The 12,400-nt window shown below is 39.2% G+C and overlaps 1 protein-coding gene across 4 annotated transcripts in view; it reads left to right on the top strand.

The window, feature by feature from the left end:
* Positions 1–12,400, top strand: part of SHANK2 (SH3 and multiple ankyrin repeat domains 2) — a 771,218-nt gene that overhangs the window by 748,421 nt on the left and 10,397 nt on the right. For all 4 annotated transcript variants that reach the window (XM_019551544.1, XM_019551542.1, XM_019551541.1 and 1 more), the window contains 2 exons: positions 1,382–1,493; positions 2,426–4,838. In XM_019551544.1, coding sequence (XP_019407089.1) covers positions 1,382–1,493; positions 2,426–4,838 — 2,525 coding nt within the window. The remainder of the gene's footprint in view (positions 1–1,381; positions 1,494–2,425; positions 4,839–12,400) is intronic.

Raw genomic sequence — 12,400 nt, 5'->3', positions numbered from 1 at the left:
TGGACGGGGCGCTGTGTGCGTGTGTGTGTGGGGTGGAAGGGGCAGTGTGTGTGGGGGGGGCTAGTGTGTGTATGTGTGTGTTCATAGGGTGAGTCCCACACGCACACCCCACCACCATGTCCAAAACAAAATTTAACTACCCAAAGCACTTTGGTAAATTTTTGAGTTTCAGAGCCGTGCTTGCAGAAAAACAGAAACTAAGAAGAGGGAGGAGGGAAAAAGCGGGGAAGGACTGCTCTGATAATGACATCTGTAGCTGGCCAGTGTCTGTGATCCGTCACCGACGTACCTTCCAATACCTGCTATCATCCCGTGCGGACCTCCGGATCTGCATGCGGGATGACAGCATGCTGCCACTGCCAGCAGTTGATACTAGTTTTGCTTTGAACAGGTTGAGGTGCACTTTCACAAAAACCGCTGCACTTATCTCCTTGAAACTTGACAGGCTTCATGGGCTCAGTAGGAGCTACCATCCCTGTAGTTTTCACCCCACTCTGCCTTCCCACTAACATGTCATGAGTTTTGCTCTGAACCATTTGAGGTGCAGTTTCCCAAAAATTCCTGCACCTATCTCCTTGAAACTTGGCAGAAGGGGCTACCATTCCTGCAATTTTCATCCAAATCAGGCAAGAAATGACTAAGTTATAGGCATTTTGGTGATTCCCCATTATAGCATATGGCTGAATCACCGAACCAGCATCGAAACTCCAAAACAGATTTGGCCAAATTGTAACAGAATAGTGATCTAAACACCAAAACGAATCATTGTCCTTCCAGAATGGCCGAATCCAAAACCGAATCAAAACATAGCTGTTTCGCACAGCCCTACCCTACACCCACTCCCCCTCATAACCCCAGCCACACTCCCCCACACAGGACCCCACAAACCCCATCCTTACCCACACACCCACAGCTCCCAACAGTATACAAGAGAGAGACTTCATTTTAAGCTATTGTGCTATCACCTCTGTGTACACTATGCAGATGTATGCAAATCAAGACAATAATATTTTTTGAAATCAAATTAATGAATGCGGTAAATGTTTGCTTTTTAGAATATTATTTGGTATTTTTCTGGTTCCAAGATGGCAAAACCCCTTGCTGGGGACAAGGGGAGGGACTTCGGGTGGCAAAGGTCAGGGGCTCGGGGTAGGGACTTTGTCACAAGATGGTGACCAGGGGGCGGGGCACCTGCAGGAGGTGGGGCTACCCATGACAGCTTGCCAAAACTCAGTAAGTGGCCCTCCACCCAAAATAATTGCCCGTCTCTGGTTTAATGGGGTCAGTGGAAGAATTATTTTTCTTAGTCAGTGCTCTCTCTCCCTCTCTCCATCTTGAATATAGCCCATTGGCACATAATTGTATTGTTTTTGTCTTGTAGTCTATGTATGAGAGACAGGGTATTGCTGTGATGCCACCTACTGTACCTGGGAGTCCACAAGGTCCTTTTCTAGGTATACCTCGGGGTACAATGAGAAGACAAAAATCCATAGGTAAAATGCCATTTTGCATGTTAATTCAAATTGTGCTTAACATGTTTATTGATTTCAGTTGTTTTGTACAGTACTTTGGTTCAATTTTCTTCATCTTAAGCAAATTATTAATTTTGATCTAAAGTTCAAGAGCAAAATCAATTTACATTAAACACCGTACAGCTCTTGCTTTGATGACTTCAGGACAGTTGCTATGGGGTGATAATCTGATCCCTGCCTATGTTAAGTTGGTTTGAACAAGGGAGCCAATGAAAGAATGAAAAAACCTGGAAAATACCTGTTGTGGTAAATTAGCTGCATCCAAGAATTATTCAGACATTATGATTGATATGAAAATCCTGTTATGCTATATGTTCTTCAGTAGCCACTTTGCCAGTCAAATGGAGGAAAATCTCGGGCCCTTTTTCGCTCGGTGATGATTTCACTAGTTTTGGATGCATTTCCTGTTAGCATTGATCATCTTTACTTAAGATATTTTCTATATATAAAGTATAAGTAAACTGTGCTAGTGTAAAGTTAGTTAGCCAAATTGCCCTTTTATAGATCTACCTCACATAAATACAACATCTTGAATATTACTCTGAGCAGTTTTTGCCCACTTTTCAAAACCACCAAATCTTTGAGACAAGAAATATGTTTGCCCTGATGGCATGTAAAACGAAAGCAGTTGTCTGCAATTCAGTAATAAGCTTAATTTTATTCCTGTAGCATCTTTTTGTATTTGTAGGTTTGTGGAAATTCAGTGAGAAAAGAATTGTAATGAGCAGTAAACATCCAGCCAGCCTTTTTGATTATTTCTGATATGCTTTGTGCCTTGCAAAATATGCTGTAGGATCTTACGTGGCATCTTTAGTGAAAATAATATATAATGATGAATTTCAGTAAAGGGCCACATTCAAACTTGTTGCTGTATTTATTTTATTTTATTTTAGGAATAACAGAAGAAGAGCGGCAGTTTTTGGCTCCTCCAATGCTGAAATTTACTAGAAGTCTATCAATGCCAGACACCTCTGAAGAGATCCCTCCTCCCCCACAGTCTCTACCCCCTTCACCACCACCACCTTCTCCCTCCTTGTACAACTCACCCAAATCTCCAACATCAAGAAGCTATGGAACAATTAAACCTGCATTTAATCAGAATTCAGGTTCAAAGGTTTCTTCAGGTAGACCTGAAAATATGGGAACCATGATAAGGGAGAAAGGAATGTATTACAGAAGAGAACTAGACCGTTATTCTCTAGACTCTGAGGATTTGTACAGCAGGAATGCCGCAACTCAGGCTAATTTTAGGAGCAAGAGGGGTCAGATGCCGGAAAACCCATATTCTGAAGTTGGGAAGATAGCAAGCAAAGCAGTGTATGTGCCCGCCAAACCAGCAAGGAGAAAGGGAATGCTAGTGAAACAATCTAATGTGGAGGACAGTCCAGAGAAGACCTGCTCCATTCCAATTCCAACCATTATTGTGAAAGAGCCGTCTACCAGTAGCAGTGGAAAAAGCAGCCAAGGAAGCAGCATGGAAATTGACCCTCAGTCTTCAGAGCAGCCTGGACAGCTCAGACCTGATGATAACTTAAATGTTAGCAGTCCATTTGCAGCAGCCATTGCTGGAGCAGTAAGGGACAGGGAAAAGAGATTGGAAGCGAGACGTAACTCTCCAGCTTTCCTTTCTACTGATTTAGGAGATGAGGATGTTGGGCTAACGCCCCCAACACCCCGTCTGCGGCAGTCGAAATTTACTGAGGAAGGTATGTTTAGTAATGAAGAGAGCTTTAGGCAACTTATGTCACCCTCTCCCATTCCCACACCTAGAGAGCCTGAAAATCTTTTTAATAGCAGTGAACCAAGCAATCAGACTGATGCAAGGACGGTAAATTCTTCATCCAAACCAAAAGGTACTGAAAACAATGTGGTGGTGGTAACTAAGCCCACCAATGTGCCCAGTTCAGATAATTATGTTCACCCACTCACAGGAAAACTTTTAGATCCAAACTCGCCTTTAGCGCTTGCTCTCTCTGCCAGGGACAGGGCCATGAAAGAACAGACTCAACAGATTCCAGGCAAAGGAGAAGCAAGTAAAGCAGACCTTAACAAGCCACTTTATATTGATACAAAGCTGAGACCCAATATTGAAACTACATTTCCTGTGACTGCTACTGTTACCAGACAAAACACACGGGGCCCACTGAGAAGGCAAGAGACAGAGAACAAGTATGAAACGGACATGGGGAAAGAGAAAAAGCCTGAAGAAAAGAAAAACATGCTGATAAATATTGTGGATACTTCGCAGCAGAAGTCAGCTGGTTTGCTAATGGTTCACACTGTGGATACAGCAAAGTCTGATGACGCACCTGAAGATGAAGAAAAGCAAATTGAAGCAGAAGTGAACCCCGAAAGTTCTTCACCTGAAGTGCCAGAGGGCAGTGAAGAAGCAGAAAGTGGCTTAAGTGTATCTGCGACACCTGAGCCACCTCCGTCACCATGCAAAACTATTGTAGCAGCTAGTTCTGTTGATGACCCTGTCATTTTGCCTTTTCGTATCCCTCCACCCCCCTTAGCATCTGTTGATATTGATGAAGAGTTTATTTTTACTGAGCCATTACCGCCTCCTTTAGAATTTGCTAACAGTTTTGATATCCCTGATGATCGTTCAGCTCCGGGTTCTGCTCTAACGGACTCACTTAAGCAAAGACAGAATGGCACACCTTCACCTGCTTCATTTAACCCCAATCAAGCAACAAATTCCTTAGATAGTAAAAAGCAAGTGGGTCTTTCAAACTGTTTGCCTGCCTCATTTCTGCCACCCCCTGAAAGCTTTGATAACATCACTGACTCTGGGATTGAGGAGGTGGACAGTCGCAGTAGTAGTGACCATCATTTAGAGACAACCAGCACTATCTCAACAGTGTCCAGCATCTCTACCTTATCCTCTGAAGGGGGCGAGAACTTGGATACCTGTACAGTCTATGCAGATGGGCAAACATTTCTGGTGGACAAACCCCCAGTACCTCCTAAGCCAAAAATGAAGCCCATAATTAACAAAAGCAATGCACTTTACAAAGATGCGCTAATTGAAGAAACTGTTGATAGCTTTGTTATTCCTCCACCTGCCCCACCTCCACCTCCAATCAGTGCACAACCCAATATGGCTAAAGTTGTACCACAAAGGACCTCCAAACTATGGGGTGATGTAACGGAGGTAAAAAGCCCAATTCTCTCAGGCCCAAAGGCTAATGTTATTAGTGAATTGAACTCAATACTACAACAAATGAACAGAGAGAAATCTTCAAAGCCAGGGGAAGGACTGGAGTCACCAACGGGAACAAAAACTGCAAGTCTCAGTACAAGGTAAATGTAACTACAAAGCTAAAAATAAAATCTATGCTGTTTTTCAAGATAAAATTATTCTGTTTTCTAAAATACTAAATAAAAGTGTACTACTGAGAATTTACATAAGCAGGCTTCCAGTGTAAGATAATGATAGTGCTATTTTCATGTTAGTTGTTAACATGCTAACAATCAGCCTAAGGTACTGCATATAGTAGTGGACATGTTTTTGTTACTTTTCTGGTTCCAGTATAAAATAGTGCCTATTTTAAAAAGCCCGCTTCATGAGGCCTCCTATTGCATCAGTATCTCTAGGCTTCTAGGGCACTTTTACACGTCCTCCAGGGATGTGGCTCCCAGAGCCGCTTTGATTAAAGCGCCGCAGCATCCCATATATTAGCATCCCTGTGCTTCAAAATGGCAGCAGGGTTGAACAAGCTTCAGTTCAAGCTGCCATTTTGAAACGTGGGGATGCTAATACACGAGACACGGAGGCTGTCTCCCCTAGTTACAAGGCTCAGTTGACACGTTCTAGAATTCCACCCCTTTAAACACTCAAATACCATCTCTCTGCATGCGCTCCTCTTACGGAAGATTCAATCGCCAGCTGAAGCAGGCAACAGAACCAACAGGCTGTTGACGATCATTTCTTTCTATGTTAACCTACATTCTCGAGGAATGTAGAAGCAAGAAGATGTTATCCTGCACTCCTAATTGAGGCAAAATTCATGGAGTTGAAACTGAATGTTGCCTGGGAAAGGAAAGCAGGAAACCATGCGATGTGGAGTGTTGATACGTGATGCTTACTCCATGGAAACAGCAGTTAAAGTATTGGGTGCCATTCTATTGTTGATTATTGCACAGTGAGGCCTACTGTAAACAGAGCAAAGCCAAAGTTAGAGGGAATGGTTGTCTAGAACTGTATTTTCTCAATCAGTGCCTCTGAACACTGTGTCCAGAGGCCATCCATTATTTCTATGGGAATTATTTTGGTTTATATTTAAGAAGGTGTTTGGCTTCTCACTAAAAATTGTATTTATATTACAGTGCTCGCATGTTGGTGTTTAAGAATTAAATTATTGAAATTTTATTCAGTTGCTTAACTGAGGTAGTAAAGACTCACTTTTTACTTAGATTTACTTCACGCTTCCAGCATGCCATTTGATTCAGGAAGGTCACTCAATTAATAGCGTTATACTTAATCTTTGTAGCTTATGTCCCAACACACTCCAATGTGATTTTATGACAGTCTTTTATTGAAAACGCGTCGCATTATTTATATTAACCCTAAGCTTGTAATTTACTAGTCCCTATATGTCATTTTTTCTGTAAATTGTTTGGTATTGTGATTTTCAGTTTTTTTGCACTGAACAATTTGGGAAAGCAAAAAACTCCATGGGGTCAGGGAACTTGTCAGCTCAGCACTAGTTTTGTAAACAAGTCCATCTGTTTCCAATAGGTACCCTTACAGAATTAAAATAAAGAGATCTCATAGGGCAGCAGGCATCTTTGCACATGTATACATATGTTTTATTATATGGGGCATATTCATTCTAATGATAAATGAGCTGGTAAAACCCAAAGAACAAGAGTATTTTAGCTCTAAGCCATAGGAATGTACAGAGATTCACAGGTAAATGTATAAGTGACTTAAATTTTACTAAAGCAAATATAAGTAACTAGATTTAGCTGCAGTGTGGACATAAAACCAGACATCCTAAATCTGCACAGAAATTAATTTTGTTAATCTCTGATGTACATTATCAGATTTACTATAGTTTTCCCAAAAGAGATGTGAAAAAATTGGGCTATATTTTGTAGCTGGGAGGATGTCCCCTTTATATTATGAAGTTTTAGCCTTTGATAGAATTTAGGCCTTTGATAGAACTGCTGACCTACAAATACATCTTTGACTGTAGTGCCATTAATAGCTTTACCTGCCCAGCTGGGTAATATTGCATTATTTTTGAAAATTCTGTGCAAAAAGGCAAGAGCGCTAAATTGCAAAAAAAGGTACTATTCAAATAAATCTTAGAATTATTCTTCTGGGTAGGCAGTAGCCCCAGGCTTAGAAATGGCTCCCCCTCTTCGGGTGCATAAAGGAAATGATGAATTTGGCACTGTGGCTCCATTAATACCAAATGATTGCTGAGAGCAGTATTATCTCAGGCTTCTGAGAATGGCAACCAGTTGTACTATTCATGTCTGTTGATATAAATTGCTGAACTGGTGACCACAGAGGATATTATAAGAATCATATACAGTGTTGGAATGAAAAGGTAAGTAAAAAAAAAAAAAAAACCCACAGAAATGCCTTCACTGGACAGAGAATATGAATCACGTTTTCTGTTCAAATGAAAGGTCTTAACACATACAACACAGATACAGGAAAAAGTTTCCAAAGAGACCAACAGGTATTTGTTGCTTAATTAGGGTGATCTTCAAACAGAGGGGCAGAAACTGAAACTGGTACGTTTGAGCTGTGGGCAATATCTTAAAACAGGAAAACCTGTACTCATAAAATAAGGATTACTTGAATTAATTTCCATTTAAACTAAAGTGTACCTTTTTAAAGCATTTCTTTATGAGTTTCACAATTTTCTTCCTGATGTCTTCATAACTGCAGTAATTTTTAAATATATAGTGTTTGCTTTCTTTTCCTGTAGTCATAAGAAACGATTACTGTACCCGATTTTCATCCATCTAAGCATATTTATCTTCTGTATTTTAAACTGATAATTATTTTCCAGATGATGGTGGTTACCTTCAGGATCCTTGCTACACAAAAATGTGGAATGATAACAAAGTCGTGTGTCTTGCCATCCATGTTTATTCTAAATTAATCAGAACTGTTAATTTCACTGGAAATCTTTGAGTCAAAAGTAACTGCTGCTTTTACAGTGAAGAAAATGAAATATAGAAGCAAATAGAAATATTTTTTTTCTCACAAGGAAGAAAATTAGACTGCCAGTGAAACTTGGAAATAATTTTTAAAAAATTTTTTAAAACCGGTTATAGACCTAGAAAACAGTTTTCATAATGCATATCTTCAAGAAGGGGCACCCCATAGATGGCTAGACTTTTAGAAATAATGGCTTACTTGAGAAGCTTCAGGAAATATTTACATATTTTTCACCTTAGTCTTTTTATTATTAATACTTAATCTAAGAAAAATACAGAATGAAATTTGAAAATATGATCTTCAGGAAATGTTCATATCCAGTGCAAAGGGCACTTCAAAATATCAGTATTTATTCATAGATTCATAGCTGTTTGTGTTGGAAGGGATCTCAGTAGGTCATTGAGTAAAAAATAGTGAATAAGATAAAATTGCAACCTGCTATTTCTTTAGAAAAAGAATCTAAAGAAGGCTGAATAGAGGCTGTGTATACACATTCAAATAATCTTGGACAGTTCTCCCACATTTTCCTTGATAGAAAAACTTACCCTGAGCCACATGTACAGACATTTGAATGCAGGTGCTCTGGAGAGCTTTCACTGCTGACATGTCAGCTTGGGGTGGGCAGGGAAAAAGAGGGCTGTGCATACAACTCGGGGTGCTATATGTGCTCCCTTAGTCTGCTTGGCAACAGATGGTAACAGTGCATATGGCATCCCTGATTAGCTGACCCAGGCTGCCCATGGTCACCTGTGTTTCCCTGCAGCACAATATAGGGATTGTGAAGGGGGAGTGTTCTGTCTTCTGGAGCAGTAGAGTCTACAGGTGTTAATACTTAGAACTCCAAAAAAAAATTGGAGGCAATCTTTATCAGGAGGTCTTTCTTTGGGAGCAGACCCCTTGCCTGTTGCTTCTGCACAGGTTCAGAATGTCAAGCCTGATACAGTCCTAATGAAGCTTTGCCACTGGTGTTAAATATGATGATAAATTTCTAGGAGGGATTGGGGGGAAGAGGAAAAGAAGAACTGAAAGTCTAATAGCAACCCTAAAGGAACAGAGAAAGTTCATAGCTATCTTGCATCTTGCCAGCCATAATGCGTGTTTGTCTATAAATGTCAATTTAAAACTGCATTTCTAATCTGCAAAGTGCCTATATACAAAGAACAATACCTTAAGTTCTGCCAATTTGTGTACATTCAAATCAAATGTTGACTTTGGGGACAAGTACTTTTTTACTGTTCTTACACTTATCCTGACTAAAAGGACTTCTGTATTCTGCTTGTGCACAACCAACAGAACTGTTAACTGCATTTCAGTTTACTTTTGACCCAGGACTGTTTTCTTACGAACATTACAAGTATTTTGGAGTAGTGGGGTGGGGATTGCAAAATATTAGACAACCCAAATTCTACCCTCCCAAATGCCCCTTTTTTAATGTGGTATTAGAAAGAGAAGTTATCACCTAGATAGCATCTCTAGATTCTAGGTATTACTCAAATTAGCTCTGCACAGCTAGGAACAGGTATCTTATCTATAAGGCTTACTTTAATTATGTACTTTGTAGCTGTCATACCTGTAGCTCAGCCATGGTCATTTTATCATTTCATGGTGTCAGTTGAAGTGTTAAGATAATGTGGTGGGGGTATTAAATAATAGATAATTAGGGGAGTGTAAGTCAAAGAGCATTATGAAATATAATCTCTATATGTTTTCTGATAAATGAGGACTATGACGAGGCTATTCTGTAGTAATGAGCAGAATTTCCCATTCGGTTAATGAATACCAGAAGGAACCTAGACTTATTTCTTGTTAGAGTAATAATTTTATTCTGGGTATTTGTGGTGGCCCACTGTCCATCCCAAGACACTGAGTTTAAATGTGCCTGAACAGACACAAACATGGAGCACAAGAGCATTTGATCAGGAAGTTCACCTGCTTCTCAACTCTGTCTCCTTATTTTGTAGGAGAAATGTGGGGTAGAAGGACTTGGAGGAGGAATTTGAAGAATACAGCAGTTTTTAAGTGATACTGCTAAAAGAAGAAATTAAGTAAATAATTAGGAGAATTGAATCTGGATTGTAGTCCCATCTTTAAATCTGTAAAACATCAAAATCAAATAATTTGGGTAAAATCTATAGTGGACATTTCTGCCTGCATTAACTGATTTTATTCCAAGCTCTCCTACCTTAATTGTGAGTCCTCCCTTTTCACCCACTCTCCCCGCAAAAAGAAGTGTTTCGTTTTAGGGCTTCTATATGAGCCAAATATTAAAAATAGTAATAGTTACAGCTTTGACTTCCAATCATAAATTCTGTTTCTGAAAACTGTATGTTCAGGCACAAATCAGTTGTTTGGAAAGGAAGCTTCTTCATAGCTCTGAGGAAGTTACTTGTTCTTCCCATCATTTTCTGCCCACCACCATATACACCCACCAGTATTGGGAGCCAAGGTTACCAATACTATAAATTCATTTGAAAGCCTACAAACATTTGCATGGAACTGATAGAAGAAACAGGAAAATAGTTCAGGGTTTTGGTTTTTGAGGGGGCGGAGGTTGGTCTTTTTTAACCAGGTTAACAGAGTAGTGTGTAGTCTGCCTGTGAACCAAGTAGTTGCTTAGTAACATAATGATCAGTACAACCTGGAGGATCCAGTGAATGATCTCAGTGTGATTAACACAGAATGAACTGCAGCAGGTGTGAAGAAGGGGAAGAAGAAAGCAGCAGCACAGCCCATGGTGGAAACAGCATCACTCTGCCATGAGCTTCCTTAACTGCTCCACTGTGCTAACAACGAATAATTAGTGGCAACTGCCACTGTATTTTGCTGCCTCCATACCCAAAGACCAAATTGTTTTGTCTTGGGAAGAAAAAATTTAAATTTTTATATAGGGTATAATTCATCTCTTGCTGTGCGTTGTAGAGTGGTCTAATGTTCTTTTTGGCACCAAGGGCTGATTCTTTGGGTTTCTTCAAGTACCCTTTACTGTTAGTATACTTAAGAAAATTTGAATATGCTTTTTGCACCTTGGATGATTGAGCTGTATAGAGCAATTAACCAATAGCATGTTCATGTTTTTACTTGACAAATGAAATTCCTATTTCAATTTTTCTCACGTCTCAATTCTTCATAACATTTATCTAGAGAAATAATATGGTTTTATTATAACTGGGTAAGGCAGAGTTAAACTAAACAGTAAGGTTTACATAGGAAATAAAAATGCACATGACCAATCATGTGGAAACTATAGTTTTTACTGGTTATTAATCCCTTCATTTTTGTTTTATTTTTTAAAACAATCCATGTATGAACTTTTGTTTACTGTTGTGTCCATTAATTTAATTTAATTTTGTTGATTGTTTGTCAGCCAGTTTCACAGGATCAGTTGCTTTGTAAGTATTTTTTTTTTTTTTGCAGTGTTTCAGTCATTCCATTTTGTCATTTTTATTTGCTTTCATGACTGCTAACAGAAGAGGTCACGCTGAAGTGCTATGAAGTAAGTGACAGCCAAGAAGCGTAGTCTATGTTGTGCTTTTTTTTCAATGTCACTCCACAGTTTATTATCTTTGTTAGAAATTGCAACCTATTTGGATTAGTTTTAGCAAACCCAGAAATGGTGGCCATTTCAGAACCTGTGACCTACAGAACATTAAAAATAAAAGTCCCTTGCAGAAAGATTCAAACAAAGACTTTAATCTAAATTTGTTTAGCTCCTGAAGAAGTCTGGTTTTTCACATGTTTGGAGTGTTTAGGATTTCAGAGTATAGTTGTTGGGGGTTTTTGTTTCTTATGTTACTTTCATATAATTATTCTGTTAGATAGAGTTGTTTACTTCCACTTTTGAAATGACTTCACACCTATATTGCTGCAGTATTTTTATTCACAGCATTTCTGTCAGATTTTACACAGGCTATTCAATAATATGATCCCTCTGTTGTTTTGGGCAAATAATTAGCCAATGCAATTCAGTAGGTTGATGTCAGATGGTGATTCAGCAAGTCTTTACATATTCAGACATGTCACTTCACCATTTTCATAATTATCTGCTTTTTTATGGGATTAACCACATAAAACACAGTGAATATGAGCTATTTGATGGGAGATCCATTAAATTTATACTCGTCCACTTTGACAAAAGTTTCATATGATTTTCCTTAGTGCCGTTTTGTGTGTTAAATTCTGAAGACAAGTCACAAGTTCATAAGAGATTATTATATTTATATGTTGCAAGTTGTTTATCAGGTGCAGCCAGGCTCTCTTGATATATTCTGCATGCTTGTAGCTTTTATTCTTTCTGTTTTATAGTTCTAGCCCACTCCTGATCTTTTCACGTACAACTCAAGAACAAACTACCCACACTTGCTGAAACCATCCACCTTCCCCTTATCCCAGTGCATTTTCCTAGCCAAAAACCATTCATCTGCTACTAACTACCTGCTTTTTTGGTCCATTTTCCCAGAAACCCACAAATCTATCATGAGTATTCCATGTTCTCACTGAAAAAGTATCATCTGAACAGAGATCTCCTTTCAAACAGCATCTCTGGCTGTTCCTGAAATAACTACACTGGGTATGTACAGGTGTTCCTTTTAGATCGACCTAACCAGGGTTGGGTCAGTCTAAATACCCAACCGTACAGGCATTCAGAGGCCTTAATTCAACCAAAAAATGGCATGCACATCTA

The sequence above is a fragment of the Crocodylus porosus genome, unplaced genomic scaffold (assembly GCF_001723895.1).
Source record: "Crocodylus porosus isolate Cpor-Errol unplaced genomic scaffold, CroPor_comp1, whole genome shotgun sequence".
Classification (NCBI taxonomy): domain Eukaryota; kingdom Metazoa; phylum Chordata; order Crocodylia; family Crocodylidae; genus Crocodylus; species Crocodylus porosus.
The sequence above is the reverse complement of the archived record's forward strand: the minus strand, read 5'-3'. Positions and strand labels throughout refer to the sequence as shown.